Source organism: Salvelinus sp. IW2-2015, linkage group LG21 (genome assembly GCF_002910315.2).
Source record: "Salvelinus sp. IW2-2015 linkage group LG21, ASM291031v2, whole genome shotgun sequence".
In the NCBI taxonomy this organism is placed as follows: Eukaryota; Metazoa; Chordata; class Actinopteri; order Salmoniformes; family Salmonidae; genus Salvelinus; species Salvelinus sp. IW2-2015.
In genome coordinates, this window is record NC_036861.1 from 2,675,918 (window position 1) to 2,700,373 (window position 24,456).

General features: G+C 42.9%; 2 protein-coding genes across 4 annotated transcripts in view; both read right to left on the bottom strand.

The window, feature by feature from the left end:
* The window catches only part of LOC111982447 (endonuclease V), a 48,080-nt gene extending 46,745 nt beyond the window's left edge, over nucleotides 1-1,335 (bottom strand). The window contains exon 1 of one of the 3 annotated variants that reach the window (XR_002879747.2): nucleotides 1,187-1,333. Coding sequence is in view for 2 of the 3 variants with exons in the window: in XM_024014014.1 (XP_023869782.1) it covers nucleotides 1,187-1,230 (44 nt within the window). In the remaining variant the exon portion in view is untranslated. Of the gene's footprint in view, nucleotides 1-1,186 lie in introns of all 3 variants that reach the window. The other 2 variants (XM_024014014.1, XM_024014013.2) reach the window with 2 other exon arrangements.
* A 1,953-nt stretch (nucleotides 1,336-3,288) lies between these two features.
* Nucleotides 3,289-22,604, bottom strand: LOC111982326 (SEC14-like protein 1). The gene is made up of 15 exons (XM_070433776.1): nucleotides 22,506-22,604; nucleotides 19,055-19,204; nucleotides 15,140-15,268; nucleotides 14,188-14,503; nucleotides 13,938-14,047; nucleotides 13,535-13,769; nucleotides 10,814-10,902; nucleotides 10,632-10,702; nucleotides 9,760-9,931; nucleotides 9,466-9,600; nucleotides 9,124-9,258; nucleotides 8,376-8,633; nucleotides 7,800-7,978; nucleotides 7,471-7,497; nucleotides 3,289-6,284 (listed from the first exon to the last, which is right to left on the bottom strand). Exons 1-15 carry the CDS (start codon nucleotides 22,602-22,604, stop codon nucleotides 6,185-6,187), a joined length of 2,205 nt encoding a protein of 734 aa, XP_070289877.1. The 3' UTR covers nucleotides 3,289-6,184.
* Nucleotides 22,605-24,456: the final 1,852 nt, after the last annotated feature.

Below are 24,456 nucleotides of genomic sequence, written 5' to 3' on the forward strand. Positions count from 1 at the left end.
CATACTTGAGTAAAAGTAAAGATACCTTAACAGGAAATGACTCAAGTGAAAGTGAAAATCACCCAGTAAAATACMACTTGAGTAAAAGTGTTTGATTATAAATATACTTAAGTATCTAAAGTAAACCAATTTTTTTTTTTTTACTTAAGTATCAAAAGTAAAAGTATAAATCATTTCAAATTCCTTATATTAAGCAAACCAGATGGCACAATTGTTAGTGTTTTTTTTATTATTTATGGATAACCAGGGGCACACTCCAACACTCTGACATCATTCAGAAACAAAGCATTTGTGTTTAGTGAGTCGCCAGATCAGAGGCAGTAGAGATGACCAGGGATGTTCTCTTGATAAGTGCGTGAATTGGACAATTTCTGTCCTGCTATTCAAAATGTAACAAGTACTTTTGGGTGTCAGGGAAAATGTATGGAGTAAAATGCACATCAGTTCCTTTAGGAATGTAGTGAAGTTGTCAAAAATATAAATAGTAAAGTACAGATACCTCAAAAACATAGTTAAGTAGTACTTTAAAGTATTTTTACTTTAGTACTTTACACCATTGTGCACTACCCTACCCTGTGCTCTCTAATAATTACATCCTATATCAGCTTGATACAGGCAAGTGTGTGCAAGGCGGTATTGAATGTCACTGTCTGTCACCTCAAATGTATCTCTCGACCTGTGTGCACCTACGTTGTAAACTTTCATTCATAGGCTAGCTTGTGGCAACCTCATGATGGGTATAGGGACAATTTGAGTATAAAGTTGTAGCCTAAACATATTGCTGTTACAATGAACTGGGTGAATGGAATATGAATGACATTCATCCAATATGCTGTAATAGAAAAATAGGGCCATGCTCATGAAAARACAATCATCCTCCCTCATCTTGAACGGCACTGACCGCCACTGCTCCATGTGCCAGACAACTGCTCTGCCTCTTGTAATGTCTGTCTTTATTTATACTAACTAGCTAGAAAGSACWGTATTTGTAGCTACCAGGGGGCTAGCAAATTATGTGAGCTAGCTAGATAGCTAGCTGTCACACCTGTCTGTGGTGTCCTAATCAAATYACAATATGACACAGGTGAGGAGGAGCAGCGCGTGCTCCTTTTCGCTGCGAGTAGCTGTGAAATAGAGTTTACATATTGCCATTTTATTATGTCAAATTAAGAGAAACGTGTCTGACCTTTCCCATTTCTTGACCAATTCTTCTTGAGGAAGAATAGACATGTAGTTATTCGAAGTGAACAAGCAGAAGAGTCAAATTATTGAAGCGAATACCTTCTTCCGTGTTGTACCACTGACGTATAATAACGTTTGTACCACAGACAGAAGGATAAACTCAGACGCTTCACAAGGGCTATAAAGCTGAAGCGTTCGTTTTCTCACCACCAAATATGGTAGTGAGAGGAAGTACAGTCGCGGGTAGTGTGAGAGGATGGAACTAGGTTAAACTGGGCCGACATTCTGCACATTTTTTCATCTTTGAAAAATTTGCTCTCAATACATTTCTGTTRCCAAAACTATAATCTGTTACGAACATAGTGCACACATTTTTTATAGACTTGATGCTTTGCTAACGTTTAAAAGGGGGCGTTGTTTAGAAGGAGTGCAACGTRGAATTGAGTTTGTGCACACGCGCACTTCAGAGGAGYTGTTCCCTAACGAAAATATGCAAATACATGCTACAACGCACCAATAGGATCTCGCTAGCTCGTGCTTGGCTTTGTCCACCTCCTTGCATGTTCTGCCCACTATGCTGCATTTGCTCCAACTGTAAACGACACAGATGCACTGTCTTGGGTTAGCTATAAATATCTTTGGTCGTACCTTGTGTTGTTTCGTAACGTCTCTCCATATGGGCGGAACCAAACAGCGCTTGCCGCGTTCAAAACAACTGGGAACTCGGAAATTTCTGACTTCTGTACTTTCAAAACAGCTGGAAATCTCCGACTGTGATTCGTTTTGAATAATCATCCAAGTTTGAATTCCAAGTCGGAAACTCGGGCATCCTTCTAAAGCTGACGACCACGGACGTTATGATTTTACCTCGTTTTTTTTCCGAGTTCCCAGTTATCTTGAAAACACCAAGTGTCACACAAAAGTCCACATGTAGCAGTTTCATTGCAGTGGCAATTGCAGTTCATTGTACCGTCTTTCAAACACAACTGAGACAGACTCATAAAATATGCATTGTACAAAATGTGCAGTTCAAATCCAAACTTGTCTTTAGTTTGTGGACCCGRATCCTGACTGGTTGCATCACTGCCTGGTATGGCAACTGCTCGGCCTCCGACCGTAAGGCACTAGAGGGTAGTGCGTACGGCCAAATAAAAATTTGATTTGAGTACATCCCTGAGGCCAAGCTTCCTGCCATCCAGGACCTCTACACCTGTCTCTTATACACATCTAGATGTGTATAAGAGACAGGATCACAGCCACCCTAGTCATAGACTGTTCTCTCTGCTAGCGCATGGAAAGCGGTACCGGAGCACCAAGTCTAGGTCCAAAAGGCTTCTGAACTTCTACCCCCTGAAAAGACTCCTCAACAGGTAATCAAATGGCTACCCAGACCCCTATTTTACACTGCAGCTACTCTCTTTTATCTATGCAGTCACTAACTCTACCTACATATACATATTACCTCGACTAACCTGTACCCCCACACATTGACTCTGTACCGGTACCCCATGTATATAGCCTCGCTATTGTTATTTTACTGATGCTCTTTATTTGTTACTTTTATTTTTTACTTATTTTTCTTGAAACTGCATTGTTGTTTAAGGGCTTGTAAGTAAGCATGTAAGGTCTACTATGGTTGTATTCGGTTCATGTGACAAATACAATTTTGATTTGATTGTGCATATTCTGTTCTATATTTGATGATTGCCACCTAGTGGGCATTAGGKAGTAGTACCTTGGACAGCTCCTCAATACCATACAGTAATTAACTTTTTTTGTTACCAAGAAAGCACTTTCAAATGAGATTTTAGGCTTCAAACTGGTCCCCAGCGAATACTATCTGCCTGTAATTCAGTGACCATCTTCCATTCCCGTCTAAAAACCCACCTTTTARGTAATCCCATCCATCGGTTCAGCTATTCATCCACTCAATGTTCAACTCTTTCTGATTATCATTTTGTCTGAGATAGTTCAAGTCACCTACATACAGATAACTAAATGTATCCACATTMACACAGTCAAATTGAGTTTAAACTAAATTGCTGCGTGCATTGCAGGTTGAAGCCGGATCAAACATAGAAAGATATGTTACACAAACAAGACAACTTTTAATTCTCATAATTCAAGTTTAATGGTTTGAAAAATTGTAAAGGCGCTATTTTATATTAATTCAAAGTTCTTTCTTTAAACATTATGAATTTCAAGGGAAATAAAGATATGCAACATTATCGTTGTCTTATAGGAAGGGAGGCTAGATGAGAAATGGAGAAATCAGGATATGGTTGYTGACACAGACAAACAAGACAGAAATAGCCCTCATATCTAAATGAGAAGTAGAAGTGAAGGTTGACATAAGTAGAGCAAAGCAGGTTACATAGCAGACACATTTCAGTCGTGGCAGTGACCCCATGTTGAGGTCAGCTGATGAAACTGAAAGGTAACTGAAGAAATCGGTCTCTGGTTTAAAACAACACAGTGAGACACTTCTAAAGCGCTGTTCCAACTCTGCTGAGGAAAAACTAACATTGAACACGACAGGACTGTGAGAGGGAACAAAGACCWATTCAGGACTGGAACCTCTACAGCTTGGTGAACCGTTGAGCACGTTACACATTGTGTTGATATTATGTTACGCATTGTGGACATTATGAGTTTCCTTTGATAAAGAGCCCGAAAGTAGGAAKCCATCCTAGTCTATCTCTAGACATGCTTCAAGGTTAAAATTAGTACAGAAGAAAATAAGTCACGTACAACTACACATCCTCAGACCTGACATGGGTGACACCCTTACAGACATTTACAGTTATTCATTATTCCATTCAATCACTAAAACTTAATAAATTAGTTCATTCTGAACAGCCCTCGTTCTGAGCGGATCCTTTCRTCAGTGAGCAAAGCACTTCACGTTATTCCAGTTAGACATTAGACGATTCACTTTGACCTTTTGGGGTTTCGTTATCATKTTTAAAAAAAAGTAGRATCTCAAAAAGCTGTTAAAAACAGACGGGTCCTGATTGGCCGATAATCCTTGGGAGTGAGATCCYACGCCCATCAACAAACACGTCTTTGGCCCTCTAACGTCAAGCAGCAGCATGGTGGCACTGACCAGGCTGGATGGGCTTACTTGTCTTGAGAGAGCCTCAGCTTGTAATGCAAGGCAAAAGCTTACCGAACGTTTGAAACAGCCCTACAGTCTGTAGAAAAGTTCAATATCTCTTCCGTGAGCTTGAAGCTCACAAAACAGCCCCTAAAACACTCCAAACTAGCGTGACAAAAAAACAAACATTGAAACTAGAAGATGGAACAGAGTTTTTTTTGTTGGCTGGTCTTTGGTGCTTTAGAAGCACAAGGTGGCTGTACAGAACATTATTTGCATGGGTACGTTGCATTACAATGGAAACATCGTCAATTTCGTCCACTTCCCTCAGTCGAGGCAAAGGGGGTGTCCCCTAACCAAGCAGATATATTTCTTATATACATGGTTAGTTACAAAGGCTAAAATGGTCCTAACAAATGGCTCATGAGTAGTTACTATGGTAACTCCTAAACTAAAATCATCAATCAACCATATCCCCATATGAGCATGCAGCAACACACTTCACTCTTACTGAAAACTAACAATCCAACCAGCACTAACCCAAGTACATGTACGCATCAATACATTTCTATGAATGGAGCAGTAGCAAATGATTACGCTTTCACCACAAAAAAAACATTCACTTCCTCCCTCTATATCCACACCTTTAAAAAAGAATAGCAGTTTGACCTATTCAACCTGTGACCCTGACAGTTCGGGACATTCCATTGGCTAGCAAAAGCACACCACACCTAGCTACGGGTCAGGTTCATTCCTMCAGTCAGGGAGAGACGGGAAACACTCATTTTGGGGCGGAATCCATTCAAATTCAAGTCCGAGTAATTGAAATTCAAGAATTTAAAAGGAATCACTGGTTAAGTGTCTCGTGCCAAAAAGAGACGTGTAGATTAATTTGCGAACACATTCAAAATGTGTTAATTCAAATTCCATTTGTGAATTCCAATTTCCAAAATAACCTCTGGCAATTTCTTTTGGCTATTTCTCCAAATTAAAGTTTAGCTAAATTAAAATGTGCCTGTCTGTCCGTCCATCTAGTCACCCAGGAACTGGAAGGTCACCTATACATTGCACATAGCACCCATGAGGACAAACCTCCATACACACATTTTTATGATAATTACATTTCTATTTATGTCAATAGTAAAAATTCYAACTCTGCTTATTGCTTCTAAACGATACCTCGCTACGGCTTTACCCCAATCCTGACCTATAAACAATTCACCAGGTAGAGACAAACCCCACTGGTGATATGGCAAATACTGTATTTTTCTGCATGTCATTGCAGGTGTGTTTATGGTTTGTGTCGATACAGTATGTACAGTATGTGTCTTCCTATGTTTGAGCATGTTTGTCTGCAGGGAACAGCGCTTCCCGTTTCTTCAACCTAGAAAGTGTCCATGTTCTATTGTAACAACGCATCCAGTATCACCAACACCTTGGAAGTGTGCATGCGCGTAAAGTGTTCTACTGCATATATGTATCGACGCATCCCGTTTTTAATCCAGTCTCACAGCTCCTTAAATGAGTGTGACAATTGCTTGATCCGGCATTGCGCTCCATGGGTGRGACACTTCCCACACCTACCAAKGTCTCAGCAAGCAGAAAACGTTCTGCCAACGTTCTGTTCAGCAGCCCAGGAGAAAGCTGGGAAGATATATACACGGCCTGCTGCAAGAAAAATGGAGCCCTTTAAAATCACAAGTCTTTGTTTTCAGTTTCTCAACTGCCGACATTTTCTTTATCCTCTGTTGTGCAAGCATGCTTCAGATCCACATTGTGACTGACTAATAGTAGTACAGGTTTGAGGTGGTTAGGGCGGAAAGTGTGGACTGTGAAGGCTGGAGGAGCTGGGACTTGTAGTTCAGAAGAGGACAAATTGTAGTCCTTGGCAAGAGTTGTAGTCCTCTACCTGGAGATCATGGAGCTGGACTGGGAGTGGTTAGAGMTGGCGTGGCTGAGCTGGGAGAAACCACTGTGGCTCGACTCCAAACTGGTCATAGAGCCCCTGAGAGAGTAAAAAAAAGGTTAGATTAATTTATTTAAATGTTTTATTGTTGTTGGCCTAAGGTTTTAGAACTACATACTAAATGGGCTTAAAACAGACCTGGGTGCAAAAACTATTTGAAATGTTTCAATTTCTTTGAGTGTTTGCATTAGTTGTGATAGGTGGGAGGGGTTATATATATATATACTCGTTTATTGGTTATATTGCAAAAGGAAAGCTCTATCAAGCACAGCTTAYGTATAAACAAAAAAAATGTTTTATTGTCACATAGGAAATMATTTCAAATAGTTTTTGATCCCTGGTCTGGTATTAATGCCCAGCTCAAGCTCCTGCTTTGTCAAGTKCAGTGCCGAATAGTGTGGCTCATGCAGCAAGTCAAACCAAACGGAGGTGAATCCACTCTGTGTGACATTCATTTAGCATACTGCACTAAATAGGTTCTTCTAACCCACYGTGACTAAAACATGGTCTCTCATGCTTCAGTGACAGTTTTGAGGGGCATGAATGAAAAGACTTCTTATCCATATCAACCAATTTGCAGCGGCAGAAAAACACAGCAGGGATCATCAGCTACATTCAGCTGGGGGCTGATTTTGTCTTGAGCAGATGGTCGGGGGGCCGGAACATAATTACAAATCATTTGTAGACTGTAAATTGACCGCAAGAAGCTCAAACAGATATCATATTTTAATTAAAACCTATTAATTTTACATTTACTTAGATTTGTATGACGTCACGTGCCTCTATTATGCATGGGAATACTTGGGAACAGATTTCCTAAATAAAAAATCCCTTTTATCAGTCTTTTATGTCCAACAATGAAAATAAATAAAACCACATGAAAATAAATAAAACCACCCGCGAGCCGCCAGTTGGGGAACCCTGAAATACAGGTAGCCCTTCGTGGCAAAGGAGGAAGGCAACTCGAAACAAAAAAAAGCATGTGTCTGTTAGTCATTCATGCAAGCAAGGGTGAGACTAGCTAGCTTAGTGAGTGTGAGTGGCCTTTCTCTAGCTGAAGCACAAAAGAGAAAGCCTAGCATTGCTGGTGAGGTAATGCTCAAATAAAGCCATACGCGAAGGGTCAGGATGCTAGCATGTTACAGAGCTGTCGCTAACTGTTAAATGGGAGTTCTCGTAAGCAACCAAACGCAATGCAAAGCTAAGGGAACACAAGTCCACTTACAAACTTTGAACGTCAAAGCAAGCCGTTCTTCACAGGAAGAGACAGAAGGAGTGGAAGAGGGGTTGGTGAGCGATAAGAGGACAGGAGCGCATTGAAAAGAAAGAGTGGAGGGTAAAAAGGACYCCTCTCTCTTTAGGAGGGGAAGCCTACACTTGACACTTCATAATGGCTACAATGGACATTAATGTCAATATTGTATACAAAAAATATAAAATGGAAAAAAGTGATGATACAATACAATAATAACACAAAATACAGTATGATTTAAAAATAAATTACATTTACTTTGATGACCCATTTGGTATCAGCTCACACACACTGCTACTAACCTGAAGTCCTCGGAGCCAATGATCTCTGTGTAGTACATGACTTTGCACTTGTGTGAGGAGACCTGCAGGGAGGCGAGGACGTCGTCCACGCGGGGCAGGTTGGTGGAGGCGCTGCCCGGCATGGTGTGGAACCTCCACTGCAGGATGTAGAACCCGGGCCACCTGGTCACGTGGGAACCCTGGGAGAGGGACGTCGAGAGGGGGAGGAGAGGGACGGCGAGAGGGGGAGGAGAGGGACGGCGAGAGGGGGAGGAGAGGGACGGCGAGAGGGGGAGGAGAGGGGAAGGAGAGGGACAGCGAGAGGGAGAGATGTGGGGGGAAAGAGATGCATTAGATGAGAGGTTTTAATCATTGTCAATCTGAATGTTCGAAAGTATCGAAAGGCATTTAAAAATCACACCACTAAACAACTGGTTTCAACATTGGTGTAATACGCAAACCTGTATATTTTCATGAAGTCAATCTTAATTCATTCATTCAGTCAAGAGATTCTCTCAGGCACTGACAAAGAGCCACCTGCATGCCTGATGTCTTTCTCAATACTATGAACAGCTAGTGTGCTGCTCCAGTGCTGACCTGCACGCTCTCCCCCTCCTTGCAGGTGAGTGGTGACTCCACCATGCTGTAGTCCAGGCCTAAGGTCCAGGACTTGTCTATGAGCTGGACGTTGTTCCCCCCGGGGGTGGTGACGCTGCTGTGTTGCCCCACTAGGGGGTCCTTGCGGGGGGGTTGGGGGGCACGCTTAGAGTGGTAGAGGTGGAAGACCACGTCGCCCTTACACACGTCAAAGTCCCAGGTGATCACGGAGGCGGCGTCGATGATCTCGAGCACCACCTGGGAGGGAACGCAGGGAGATGAAGAGAGGAGGGTTGAAGGAGGGAGGGGAGAGAAAAGGAGAAAGAGGGGGAGGGATGAGAAGAGTAGAAGTAAAAGAAAGAGATTGAAAAATAATTAGAGAGAAAAGAACAGATGACAGAGGGAGATAAGACAGGAGATTTCTACSGACTAGTTACCACATGGCTTCTTTTATAACAGATTATATAATCTATCTACTTTTATGTAACAGAAACAAAAMAACAAATGGGTGCAGATTCCTCTCAAAGCAACGTTCAATTTGTGACAGAACAGTGGCTAAATGTCTGAAGATCAGTTTGAATGCACTTCCAGGACATCTCCAGTGGGTGGCAGTGTCGGTCAAGGAACTTATTTCTCCTTCTCCCCCCCACAAACGACTTCAAAAGCTCCAGCTCAGGCCACAGTCGCCCCGCTCTCCTCGAGTCCTCTCTGCTCCGCCCCAGCCGAGGTGCACTGTGTTGGGGCTCACCTCGTGGGGCGCTCCTTTGAAGACGCTGGCACTCTGGTAGATAGTCTCTGTCCACAGGCTGATGTCTTCGTTCTCCAGCTCCTCTGCGGTACGGTACAGAGACTTGGGAACCAGGCCTCCCTCTGGGACTTCACACTGCACACAGAATTAGGCCATATGAGAAACTAAAACGTCATAGGAAGTACATGTCATTCTGCTCCACAAGGACAATATCATTTATATGCATGCACAGACGCTCACAGACGCGAAAAAGGGATACAAACGTTATCATGGCAACCACACGACAATGTGACTATGTTGGGTGATGACACCACACGCACCGACCCCCACACAGTGACTCACCATACACTCTCCTCCCAGGAAGTCAGGGATGACCTCCTTATCTATGTAGTCCAGCAGGCCGCCGGGGCCCTGGTAGTCATTACCAGCGTAGATCAGGAACTTCTTACGGGTGTTCTCGTCGATGAACGGGCTCACCTGAACACAGGACAGAGACGGTGGGACGAGTCAACACCCTACTGCTCCCACCTAAATACATCATGCCTAACTGCAGCTTATCTAGTGCCCTATGAGCACCATATAGGGAATAGGGTGCCCTTTAGGAGTCTCCAACCATAGCATTTCATAGTGTCTCACCAGGGTCCAGAGCACAGGGAAGACTCTAGGAGCCCTCAGTATGAGCAGGCGTCCCAGGGTCTCTGGGTAGTTGGCCTCCACCACCTCAATGATTCTCAGAAGGGCCTTAACTCCCGGTCGCCACAGGTGGCGCATGTTTAACCCTTCGAGGTCCACCAGACACGTCCAACAACTAGAGGGGAGAGAGCGAGAGGAGGATGGAGAACATTTTAAGTACTCTGCACAGATTTTAAGTACTATGCACATTACATTTCCAAATTCGACCCTGACGTCAAAAAACGGAGACAGATTCCTCCCACTCTCTCAATCCGGGGCTCTCTCGCTCCTTCTGTCTTACGTGAGGGAAGCTCCATGGCTTTCCACCCTAGCACACTTGAGAAACATTCCTGCATGGCTTCTCTCCATAGTCACGTCCATCTGATAAGCCCGACAGCTGCCAGATAACACCCCTATTCTCACATTGTCTCTTTTTTTCCCTTCCCTCTCTTTTCCATTTCTCCTCTCACTCGCCCCATTTCTCTGTCACTTAATCAATTTCCCCCTGTCTCMCTCTCTCACCCACACCTTTCAGAGAGGAACCCTCCACATTCTTTCCATCTTGCCTAGAGATAGCTTTAACTTTAAAGAGCACACTCCGCAGTCTCTGCGTTAATAACCCCACTGCACCAAGGCAATTTCCATGATACACATTAGCTTAGCAACAGCTACAGAGGCCCCATAGGACTCATTACTTGTTGAGTCCCCTTCTCCCACAGAACTTGTGTCCTGTAGATCTGAGAGGCCTGGATGGGTGTATGCAATATGGCTTAAACGCCACTTGACCTATCAGAGGGAGTGGTGGTGTTACTACCAAACAGCAACGGGGTGTGTACCTGATTGGTCGGCCAAAGACTTTGGTGTTCTCCTCACAGCGCCTGAGGCCCTCCTCGTTTATGGATAGAACCTGAAGGGTTAAAACACAATGTAGGTATGCTTACACACACACACACACACACACACACACACACTCTTTAGTTAACACATGTGTGATTGACAGCAGACGAGGCCCACTCACGTGTCTGAGTAGAGACTCCTCCCCCAGGGCCCGGACCAGCCCCTTGGTGTCCATCTGTCCCAGACGCAGGATATAGAGAGGACGACCCTCTGGAAGTCACACAGACATAAGTATATTTGTATAGTCTAGGGATGCATATTTCGGTCAATTTTGCTTCCGACTAACCAACCCTGATTAACCAGTCAACAAACGGTAAAAACAATTCTAAACAGTAAAATATTATGCATGCATATAAGGAATAGATATTTTTCATTACGAGAAACACGCAACAATAGCAAGCCTATCGTCTAACAGTCAAAAGGCTATAACCTATTGAACATGCAACTGCTGTAATGAAGCAGCTAATAAAGCATCCTTTTCAAACACTTAGTGGTAAAACACAGCTCTAAAACAGTACCCCTAATGCAAGTGGTTCCAAATATGACAGAGATGAAAATATCTGCTAGAAACGTAGAAAGATGGGGAATCTAATAACAACAACTAGGATGGGTTGACCAGGATTGTGCCTTTATTTTGTTGTCCAAAAGCCAAAGTTAATATGAAAACCAATAGAACAGGTGAGGAATGCGGTTTAAACGTTATGAGGAAGTCTTATAAAAAATCATGCTGGTTAAAACGGTTGAGGAAGTCTTTTATAAAAATCATGCTGGTTAAACGTATGAAGGAAAGTCGTTTAAAAAATCCATGCTGGTTAAACGGTATGAGGAAGTCTTTATAAAAACATGCTGGGTTAAACGGTATGAGGAAGTCTTATAAAAATCATGCCTGGTTAAACGGTATGAGGAAGTCTTTTTATAAAAATCATGCTGTTGTTTTAAAAACGGTATTTTGGGGGAGGAAGTCTTTATAAAAAATCATGCTGGTTTAAATGGTATGCAGGAAGTCCTTTTTAAAAAATTCATTCTGGTTAAACATGGTATGAGAAGTCTTTATAAAAAATCATGCTGGTTAATGGTAATGAGGAAGTCTTTTATAAAATTCATGCTGGTTAAATGGTATGAGGAAGTCTTTATAAAAATTTACATTACATACATTTAAGTCATTTAAGCAGACGCTCTTATCCAGAGCCGACTTACAAATTGGTGCATTCACCTTATGATAAAAATCATGCTGGTTAAACGGTATGAGGAAGTCTATATAAAATTCATGCTGGTAAACGGTATGAGGAAGTCTTTATAAAATTCATGCTGGTTAAACGGTATGAGGAAGTCTTTATAAAAAATCATGCTGGTTAAACGGTATGAGGAAGTCTTTATAAAAATCATGCTGGTTAAACGGTATGAGGAATCTTTATAAAAATCATGCTGGTTAAACGGTATGAGGAAGTCTTTATAAAATTCATGCTGGTTAAACGGTATGAGGAAGTCTTTATAAAATTCATGCTGTTAAATGGTATGGGGAAGTCTTTAAGATTCATGCTGGTTAAACGGTATTGAGGAAGTCTTTATAAAATTCATGCTGGTTAAATGGTATGAGGAAGTCTTTATAAAAATCCATGCTGGTTAAATGGTATGAAGAAAGTCTTTATTATAAAATCTGCTGGTTAAATGGTATGAGGAAGTTCTTTATAAAAATCATGCTGGTTTAAACGGTTATGGGAAAGTCTTTAAAATTCATGCTGGTTAAATGGTATGATGGGAAGTCTTTATAAAATTCATGCTGGTTAAATGGTATGAGGAAGTCTTTATAAAAATCATATGCTGGTTAAATGGTATGAGGAAGTCTTTATAAAAAATCCATGCTGGTTAAATGGTATGAGGAAGTCTTTATAAAATTCATTCTGGTTAAATGGTATGGGGAAGCTCTTTATAAAATCATGCTGGAATCTTGCTATCACTTTGAAGCAAGGTAAGACATGCCTCATTATTTGAAGTGAAGTAAAACGTTAAAGTTTCAAACAATTATACTGCCTCAAGCTCCCATTGTAAAGTGGTGGGTGACCTGCTGATAGCCTGCCTACAGTTGACTTTAGCCTATGCACTTCAACGGCGAATGGGAGGCGCACTTTAATTACCGGTTGAGATTGAGAAATAAAAACAGTAGCTCTTTTTCCAATCGTGGTCATCAAAACAGTTTAATACACGATTGCACTTCGAATGGTTATTTGGTTGTGCATTSACTGGACTTCAAAAAGCACYTTAGACTCCAGTACCAGCTTTWTGAGGAGTTTCTCTCGCGCTGCTTAACAGGTGAAAGGCTATTCCACTCCTCAAACTAGGCTCTTCTACAGTTAATTGTGTGATGAGGGCAATGCCTTGGGACTGCCGTGAAGACATGCAATAAACCAGAGCATGCAAATACCCAGGGCAAGTATGACGTAACAACAACGTTTTTGAAATTGGGACTGGTGAACTGCAATGCAGTCAATTCTAAGTTGTATTCCTTCGTTGGACGAATATGGTGTATGACAGGAAGTTGTGGCTTAGACAGGGACGTCTTTTTCGATTACAGTGAAATAAAGTGACATTTTGGGAAGTTACTTCTGTTAACAACTTACAAAGAAACAGGACACACGCAACAGTTTTATTTTACCATGCGTAAATAACATGAGTACAGGAGGGTTTGTGCCGTGTGTCTAATTCTGAGCGACAACTGTATTTTGTGATCATCATCAGACTGCCCCTCTACATCAAATCAAGACTCCGTGACAATTATTAGCGACTAATTGTGTGCGTGTATGCGTGCGCATGCCCGGGCATCTCTTTCTCTCCGTCTCCATACCTTTATCATGGTGGTGCCACCCTCCAGTGTAGTAGTCATTGAGGACCTGTGGTGAGGTCCACGTCTCTAACAGATAGTCCACCTGGTGCTGTTTCCTCCATGTTAAGGACTGACACAGGATCTCCCTGGCCTTCTCCATGTTAAAGTCCCTGGCCCGCAGGAAACGAAGGATGTGCTCGTCCTTAGGGATCTGGAAAGGTGGCGAGGAGGGAGAGGAGGGAGTGACGGTAAGGGTCTTCAAGGGAGGCGGGGGTTCAGAGGGGGCAGGGTAAGAGCGTGCGCGTGTGAGCACGTCACACATGCCTCTATGTTTGTCTCAAGTAGCAGAGTATGATTTTAAAAGATAGGATATGCTTTAGTATGTGTGTATTGAAAACTGTACGGGTGTGTGTGTGGGTCTCACTTTGCCCTTGTGGCTCTCCTGCAGCCACTGTCGTAGTCTGATCAGACAGCTCTCCTGCAGAGGCGTCAGGTCTCCCAAGTAGCGCTTGATGTAGTCTGCATCCAACTTGTCTACAACACACACACACACACAATTTAGGGAATTCTCAAGTCAGTCAATTCAATCTCATTCAAAATCAATCACACAGCTAAACGTCACTTTAACGTATTGAAACTTTGGAACAGTTTCTCAATCATCCATTAGTACTAACCCTCAGGCGTGCCCGTCTGATTCTCCGTGTGGTCGTCAGGTTGGTTAGTGGCYTCGTTGCTGGTGGCATCACTTTGGGTGGCATCATTATTGCTGGCATTGGCAATCTCACGGTCATTGGCATCCGTGGACACGGGGATTGAGACGGCGGGCGTGACAGGCAGCTCCAGCTGGAGGAGCTTCGGGGTGGCACAGACAGGTTTGGTGGTGACGGAGGAGGAGGAGGAGGGAGCATCTAGGGAGGGAGTCCAGCGGGGCACGTGGCTTATCCCCTCTTCCTCTAGCTGGTTTAGGTAGAACTCTATGATCTCCTTACCCTGAAGACGAGAGAGGGGGAGGAAGGAGAGAGGGAGGGAGGGAGAGAGAGCAAGAGAGATGGAGAGAGGGGGAGGTGGGAGTACGGGGGAGGAGAGAAAGAGCGACAGAGTGAGGAAGAGAGAGAGTTAGAGTTACTAATATGGAAGGAGGCTAAATAGGGACTAGGAGCTTTACCTTTGTTTACACTGGCTTGGCAAATTGGCTTACATTACATAATAAGAGCCACTTAGCACTAGACCTCACCACTCACGGCCCAATGGCATGTCTGCTGTATTAACACTGGATTCCATGGTTGGGCCGGTTCCTTTTCATTTAACTCAATGCAGGYGATGAATTAAATTCCCAATACAATTAGGTCATTTAAAAATTGGAATGTCAATTRACTTATTGAGTTGAAATGGAGCCTAGTTGMATTCATCATTTTTTGCATGAGGGGAATGTTTAACGTCTGGTGAATTCTCTAAATAGGATACATCTGGGTTGTATTCAGTAGGGCGCAACGTACCAACGATAAACTAAAGTCAACATTTCTTATTGGACAAGGTTCAGGTAGTCCCGCTACCTTTCAGTCTGTTTACTTACTGTTAGTGTCTAATGAATATGACCCTGATCAGATCCGGCTCACACACACACACCTTCTTGATACTGCTGGCGTACTGCTTCATGGCTATCTTCTCCACCGTGCTCTCGAAGCCGAAGAACGACTTGATGTCCAGGCTGGCCGACTGCTCGAAACACGTCCAGTCCTCATTCTCAGGGTGGGCCTGCACACACACACACGAAAGAGAAGATACACGTGTTACCGTGGCAACCACACACGGCAATATGACTCTGTGCCGAGCGCTGACGCACACTACAAGCCACAAATCCTCAGCTGTGTGTGGAAGTGCGTACCGCTGACACTGTCCACTGGCATTATACCAATACTGACAGGTTGTGCCGTTATATGCCAACACATATTGATAGTAGGGGGGAATTTTGTGACGGTATCAAGCACAGACAGCACATTCACACACAGCACGAGATTGTATCAAAATAGATTTTGTCGGATGTCAGTGAGTGGAGTGTGTTAGACAGGACTGGGAGTGAGAGTGTTGGATGTCAGTGAGTGGAGTGTGTTAGACAGGACTGGGAGTGAGAGTGTTGAATGTCAGTGAGTGGAGTGTGTTCGATAGCTGGGAGTGAGAGTGAATGTCAGTGAGTGGAGTGTGTTGAAGGACTGTGGGATGAGAGTGTTGGATGTCAGTGAGTGGAGTGTGTTGAAGGACTGGGAGTGAGAGTGTGGATGTCAGTGAGTGGAGTGTGTTAGAGGACTGGGAGTGAGAGTGTTGAATGTCAGTGAGTGGAGTGTGTTGATAGGACTGGGAGTGAGAAGTGTTGAATGTCAGCGAGTGGAGTGTGTGATAAGGACTGGGAGTGAGAGTGTTGAATGTCAGCGAGTGGAGTGTGTTTAGTTAGGACTGGGAGTGAGAGTGTTGATGTCAGGAGTGGAGTGTGTTTGATGGACTGGGAGTGAGAGTGTTGAATGTCAGTCGAGTGGGAGTGTGTTAGACAGGACTGGGAGTGAGAGTGTTGATGTCAGCGAGTGGAGTGTTTGCAGACTGGGAGTGGAGAGTGTTTAGACAGGACTGGGAGTGAGAGTGTTGAATGTCAGTGAGTGGAGTGTGTTGACAGGACTGGGAGTGAGAGTGTTGTTAGACAGGACTGGGAGTGAGAGTGTTGAATGTCAGTGAGTGGAGTGTGTTAGACAGGACTGGGAGTGAGAGTGTTGAATGTCAGTGAGTGGAGTGTGTTAGTTTAGGCTGGGAGTGAGAGTGTTGAATGTCAGTGAGTGGAGTGTGTTAGACAGGACTGGGAGTGAGAGTGTTGAATGTCAGCGAGTGGAGTGTGTTCACAAGACTGGGAGTGAGAGTGTTGAATGTCAGTGAGTGGAGTGTGTTAGTAAGGACTGGGAGTGAGAGTGTTGAATGTCAGTGAGTGGAGTGTGTTAGAAGACTGGGAGTGAGAGTGTTGAATGTCAGTGAGTGGAGTGTGTTTATAGGACTGGGAGTGAGAGTGGTTGAATGTCAGTGAGTGGAGTGTGTTTGATAGGACTGGGAGTGAGAGTGTTGAATGTCAGTCGAGTGGAGTGTGTTTGATAGGACTGGGAGTGAGAGTGTTGAATGTCAGTGAGTGGAGTGTGTTGACAGGACTGGGAGTGAGAGTGTTGAATGTCAGTGAGTGGAGTGTGTTTAGAGGACTGGGAGTGAGAGTGTTGAATGTCAGTGAGTGGAGTGTGTTGAAAGGACTGGGAGTGAGAGTGTTGAATGTCAGTGAGTGGAGTGTGTTAGTTAGGACTGGGAGTGAGAGTGTTGAATGTCAGTGAGTGAGGTGTGTTGACAGACTGGGAGTGAGAGTGTTGAATGTCAGTGAGTGGAGTGTGTTAGACAGGACCTGGGAGTGAGAGTGTTGAATGTCAGTGAGTGGAGTGTGGTTCGATAGGACTGGGAGTGAGAGTGTTGAATGTACAGTGAGTGGAGTGTGTTAGTTAGGACTGGGCGTGAGAGTGTTGAATGTCAGCGAGTGGAGTGTGTTAGTTAGGACTGGGAGTGAGAGTGTGGAATGTCAGTGAGTGGAGTGTGTTTGATAGGACTGGGAGTGAGAGTGTTGAATGTCAGACACCGCTAGGCAACCGAGGCACGTCATATAGTGATCCCTCCGTGACACACAACTTCTGACAGAGATGATTTTACTGCGTAGCTCTTCGGCTAGCTCCGGTGCTGGATACCTGTTATCTCTGGCTACCAAAATATGTCAGCTTTAGCCAACTTTAGCTCAGTCTKATTGAGCTGCCTAGCCTTGTTAGCAGCCGCGGGCTAACCGTAACTGTTCTTCACAAGGAAAGCTGCATAACGGACCTAAAATAGGCCCGCTAGCCTCGTTAGACGCTAATGCAATGTGCTTGACCTCATTAACTCAGAGCGCATTCATTCACCATGGGAGCCTGGTGGGAGTAGCACTGAGGTCAGAGGAGGGAGTGCTGCAACAACGCCTGGGAGGTGTGAAAGAACTGACTCCAGAACAGTGTGTGAGTGTGTTGAGGCGGTGTGCTGCCGGTAACAATGGGAGGTCTGAATTATTCAGTGGGAAGGAAGCAGCATATGAGAGGCTGGTTGGAACACAGTTTTCTTTTGTCTATTTGGAGAGAAGCATTGTGAGTGCATTGGAGGGAAGGGGTTCAGACATAAGTGTGCTGTCGACAACCTTTTACAGGGCTGTGTGTGTGTGCGTGTCATGTGAGATAAGGTGATATAAAACTAAGACTGAAGTGGCGTGTGTGTAGCTACATATCAGGAGCTGGTTGGAACACCGCTCGATCGGTACATTTGAAGAGACATTGTGAATGCACAGGTGTGCTGCCGACAGCTGGCTTCAAAGTGGTTTAACAGGTCTTTGTGTGTGTGTGATTGAGTGTGATTGAGTGTGTGTGTGCACGCGTTTGAAAATTAAAGCCAGAATGTGTGTTAGCGAATGGACAGGTAGCTTATGTAACCATTCTAACCAAAGCTACATTTTAATGTGTCGGTATGCATGTGGTGTGTTATGTGGTGTTGTAATGTGGTGTGTATGCTGTGTGTTGTGGTGTGTGTGTGGTGTTGTGGTGTAACACACCGATAGCTGCAGAGTTCGTGGATGATGACTTGTTGGAGAAGTTCTCGTTCGTGGACTCGATGTGGAGCGTTTGTTCAGAGTTTTGTCCACCCCACTCACACAAAGACACTCATGAAACCAGTTCGCAAAACTAAATGGTTCAAACGGAAAACGGATACACTGATTACAAATCCAGCCTATTGCGTTTAGGTCTTTTGATTTTTTTTTCTCGTCATTGTCAGCTTCGCTTGAACACAAGCTAAGGATGTTTAAATGCAACTTTATTTAAATATCCCCTGAAAATCTCACGTAAATGAAGATTCTGTAATCGTATCCCAAATAATGTTTCCTTATACATCAATTTGTGCCAAGCATAAATTGGATAAAACGCTCAATATCAAACTTGTATCTCAAACAGACCGTTTTTTAAAAAAAATGCTTGCATTCCTCATAGAACATGATGTCATCTTCCTCCGTATGGCTGCCAATCACATCTTTCCACATCAATATCGTAAATACCTATACCCACACACTCTTGTGGTAAGCCAACCCCATCCAACACAGAAACACTATCCCCTTTTACACTTCTTTTTTTTATTGAACTGAAAATAATTCACTATTTTAAGTAACCTCAGCCCATAATTAGAGAATAACATGAGTAAAACTTTAAACAATACTCAAACGGCTTCTGCTTTTGCTTGGCCTTTGGGGTCTAGGCTGTGTTACTGTAAAGCACTTTGTGACAATGATGTACAAAAGGGCTTCATAAATAAATTGGATTGGTTGATTGATTGACTTAGGTTTGGTTGATTGATTGACTTAAAGTACAAGACTCACGTCGACTGACAATGCTTTATAAATACATTTGATTGGTTGACTGACAAGACTCAAGAGAGAAGTTAGCGACAGGTTAGCCGTACCCGTTTGAGGAGACGAGGGGCGTCCACGTCCAGTTTGCAGCGGCGCTGGACCTGGTGTATGGATCCGTCCTCGCTCTCAGTTTCCTCCAACACCTCGCTGTCCACAAACATGGGAATCAGGTGACACGTGGGGAATCGCCTCTCGTAGGCCTGCGAGAGAGATGGAAAGAGAAAGGATTATTAGTGTGGGACTCATTTGTTTTGGCAACGCAAACTCCTTTACCTTCCATGTTAATAAAGTTGATTGAATTGAGAGAGTGAGACGCATCAGAGAAGATATTCTAGCCATTGTATCTCCAACAGTGACATTTAATGAAATAGCCTAGCTCCCAAAATCAATATTGTCAGCTGTTTTCATATCTCAAAAAAATGAGCAAGAGAAAGAAAGTGATAAAAGGCGGGCAAGAGAGGTTAGGACAGAGAAGAGAGACAGCGAGAGACAAAACACCATTCAGGTCTATTCAACGCCACAACCCACACATCCCCTCACTAACGTTGACTCGTATCCAATTGTCTCGGCAGCTGGCACACACGCCAGCATTACACAATGCATCGTTTCATTATCTTGGATGCAAAATAATAGGCCTAGTAATAACAAGCCCAGTAATAATAAAAGCCCAGTAATATTAAGCCTAGTAAAGGCACCCCAGGCACAATATATCAGTAGAATTCTGCTCATAAACCACATAACACCACCTAGGTTGCGACCAAAATGGCACCCTATGGGCCCTGGTCAAAAGTAGTGCACGATGAAGGGAATAGGGTATCGTTTCAGACACAGCCCTCGATTTATTGTGCTGCTGAAGGCAACTGTTACACAACGTAAGGTCCTTGGCACACAATGGGCCTGGCATTGCTTTCATAATATTTTATTACTGATCTGATTGSCAGGGTTTTGTAAGTAGCCAGGGGACATGAGAAGACATGTATCGACAGGTCCCSGATCAGTTTGAAGAGATGTGGGAGACAAGGTGATGCTCCAGCTAAGTGATACCGCGGTCAGAACAGTCTAGGGACTTGTACATGATGACAGCATCTTTACAAGTCTGTGCCCTGTGTTGTAATAAAGGAACTCATTTTGTCTACTTCTGCCTGGCCGCTCTAGACACCATTATACATTTCATTTTGTGCTGAATGGGCAGATTCTTATCCTGGCCCAGTTGGATTCTGCAGTCTGGAGAGAGCGACCGAGAGAAGAGAGGAAGGAGAGAGAAAAATGAGGGAAGTAGCGTTGGGGCAATGTGAGGCCACCACCGGGCACAAATCCACCACGTAGTCAAGATGGCTCAGACTGGAAACATACATGTAAAAGCACTCACCAAAAGCTAAGTAAGAGAGCGAGAGAGAAAGAACAAGCTGCTTTTTTAAAACTCAAGGTTGGGAGGGTTCACAGCTCGATCATCAGTTACAGAGGTCCACCGATTAAATCGGAATGGCCGATTAATTAGGGCCGATTTCAAGTTTTCATAACAATCAGAAATCGGTATTTTTGGACACCGATTTTTATTAAATTTTTTACACCTTTATTTAACTAGGCAAGTCAGTTACGAACACATTCTTATTTTCAATGACGGCCTAGGAACGGTGGGTTAACTGCCTTGTTCAGGGGAAGAACGACAGATTTTTACCTTGTCAGCTCTGGGATTTGTTTTTGCAACCTTCCGGTTACTAGTCCAACYCTCTAACCACCTGCCTTACATTGCACTCCACGAGGAGCCTGCATGGCGAGGGCAGCAAGAAGCCAAGGTAAGTTGATAGCTAGCATTACACCTCTATAAAAAAAACAATCAATCTTCACATAAATCACTAGTTAACTACACATGGTTGATGATATTACTAGTTTATCTAGCAGTTCCTGCGTTGCCAAAAATCGATGCGGTGTCTGTTAATTTCTCATCGAATCACAGCCTACTTCGCCAAACGGGTGATGATTTAGCACTGTCGTTGCACCAAACCTAACCATAAACATCAATGCCTTTCTTTAAAATCAATACACAAGTATATATTTTTAAACCTGCATATTAGGTTAATATTGCCTGCTAACATGAATTTCTTAAATTAGGGAAATTGTGTCACTTCTCTTGCATTCCGTGCAAGCAGTCAGGGTATATGCAGCAGTTTGGGAGCCTGGCTCTTGCGAACTGTGTGAAGTCCATTTATTCCTAAACAAAGACCGTAATAATTGCCAGAATTGTACATAATTATGAACATAACATTGAAGGTTATACAATGTAACAGCAATATTTAGACTTAGGGATGCCACCCGTTAGATAAAAATACGGAACGGTTCCGTATTTCACTGAAAGAATAAACGTTTTGTTTTCAAATGATGATAGTTTCCGGATTTGAACATATAAATGACCAAAGGCTCGTATTTCTGTGTGTATTATGTTATAATTAAGTTTATGATTTGATATTTGATAGAGAGTCGCGAGCGATGGTAGGCAGCAGCATGCTCGTAAGCATTCATTCAAACAGCACTTTCGTGCGTTTGCCAGCGCTCTTCGCAATGCTTCAAGCATTGCGCTGTTTATGACTCAAGCCTATCAACTTCCAGATTAGGCTGGTGTAACCGATGTGAAATGGCTAGCTAGTTAGCGGGGTGCGTGCTAATACGTTTCAAATCGGTGACGTCACTTGCTTGAGACTTGGAAGTTGTTCCCTTGCTCTGCGAGGGTCGCGGCTTTGTGTGAGGATGAGTAACAATGCTTCGAGGGTGGCTGTTGTCGATGTGTTCCTGGTTCGAGCCCAGGTAGGGGCGAGGAGAGGGACGGAAGCTATACTGTTACACTGCAATACTTAAGTGCCTAAAGAACATCAATAGTCAAAGGTATATGAAATACAAATGTATAGAGAGAAATAGTCCTATAATTCCTATAATAACTACAACCTAAAACTTCTTACCTGGGAATATTGAAGACTCATGTTAAAAGGAACCACCAGCTTTCATATGTTTCTCATGTTCTGAGCAAGGAACTTAAACGTTAGCTTTCTTCATGGCACATATTGCACTTTTACTTTCTTCTCCAACACTTTGTTTTTGCATTATTTAAACCAAATTTAACATGTGTTCATTATTTATTTGAGGCTAAATTGATTTTATTGATGTATTAAGTTAAAATAAGTGTTCATTCAGTATTGTTGTTAATTGTCATTATTACAAATAAATAAAATAAAAATCGTCCGAATAATCGGTATCGGCTTTTTTTGGTCCTCGAATAATTGGTATCGACGTAGAAAAATCATAAATCGGTCGACCTCTTGGTCAGTTATACTGGAGCAAGATGTCAGTATCGGGTCCTCTAAAACCAGTGTTTTGCAGTCCTTTTCATACCAGGGACTGGCAAGCTATGGCTTTTCCTTTTGGGGGCCACAGACTGGAGGTTGAGAAACACCCCTGTAGCCTAGACATGGGCCTTGTCATATAACTGTAATAAGGGCTAGAGCTTACCCTGCTAAAATGGGACCGGTATTCAGGCCGGGGTGTGAGGCCACGAGCAAACCAGGCTAAGTAGGGGCTTTGGAAATTGGCAATAGCTGCACCCCCCATTCTTTGTCGCTCCAGTCAGCATGGTACCAGACTTCCTAATAAAACTGCCAGGGCTGTTGGCTGTGTCCCCAATGGCAATATATTCCCTAAAGTGCTAAAATAGTGCACTATATAGGCAATAGGGTGCCATTTGGGACGCAGAAATTGAGCTGTGTCCACTATCATCATGCTGAGTTCTGTTTTTCTCTCTGGTCTAGAACAGAGGCTCTCGGAGGAGTACAGTCAGCACTATGGCAGGAGTAAACACGGTGTTTGGTGTTCGCCCATCAAAAACAGGCTACTGCATCAACAAATGCTCTCAACAACGCTAAACATCACATGAAGGGGCAGGCCAAATACAACAAACAGAATTCTTCACACCCAACAACATACCTCAACACAAAACAGACTGGTATATATATATATATAAATAACAACGTCAATCATCATCATGCCCAATAACAACAATTCACACCTCAAACAGACTGCATAAACAAAGCAAACATTTCTTGGTAAATCCATTTAAATTCAAATCACTTTGACAGCGCCCCTTTTGATTTGAACAAAACATTCCGTAAATATTTGCCCATTGTAGAAGTGCTCAGAAAGTGACTTGATGGACCTGAACGCCAAGAGATAAAGGTGATCAAATTTGAGGCATTTGGCATACCCCACCATACCATGAGACATCCATGTCTTCATCACTGGAAAAGATAAACAGTTGAGATTGATATTTAAAAGCTTACAAAACAGGGTTGTCAACCCATTTGATCATTTCTGGAGAGAAAAAAACCCAAACATGTTTCTTACATATTGGCATATGTTCCAGGTTAGACACAGTTTGCATCCAATTTTTTTTGTGTTGTGCCCACTATCGGTCGAATTTTTTTGGCTGATAAATGTACAAAAAAAAGGGGATAAAATTGACATTTCTATTTTCAAATGGTAACAAAAAGATGGTTGGAAGTCCACACATCAGAGGACGTTGACTTGAATGGGAACATCTGTTCATTTAAATGATACTGTTAATCTTCCATAGCAAACCTATTGAAAATCATAGAAACATAGATAATAGAACAGTCATGAGCATTTAAGTTTAAAGACGGTGGGTGGAATGATGGGCATTTCTGTGGCTAAATTGCAGTGGTCTGAAGTGATAGGTCCATTTATGAATTCTATTTCTATGATTGAAATTACACCCACCCCTGTATTCAAGAGCATGTTGTCTCAACCGAAGGCAGGCACAACACAAAAACCTCAGATGATATGAAATAGGGTCTAAGCTACAAAAATATATAATTTGCAAATATTACACAAATCAGAGTTGAAAAGGTTTAAAATGGAATATTTCCATATATCTATTTCAAGAAATAATAAAATAGCTAAATCACTGTTAGCTTTTAAAAGATATCAAACTCAACATTTTTTTTTTCCAGTGATGAAGGCATGGATGTCTCATGGTGTGAAATGCAAAATTGGTCAACTTTGATCACCTTAATCTCCAAAATGTTTTGGCATTAAGGTCCAAAAAGTCATTTTATGACCACTTCTTCCATGGGCAAACACACATGGAAAGTTGTTTTAATTAAAAGGGATGCAGTCAAAAAGTGATTGAATCCAAATGGATTTAGCCTCATGTCAAACATAACATTTCAGACCAAAAACAACAAAGGCTATATACACAGGTAACTGCCAAAATAAAGGAAACCCCAACGTAAAGTGTCTTAATAGGGCGTTGGGCCACCACGAGTCAGAACAGCTTCAATGCACCTTGGCATAGATTCTACAAGTGTCTGGAACTCTGTTGGAGCGATTCGACACCATTCTTCCACGAGAAATTCCATAATTTGGTGTTTTGTTGATGGAAAACGCT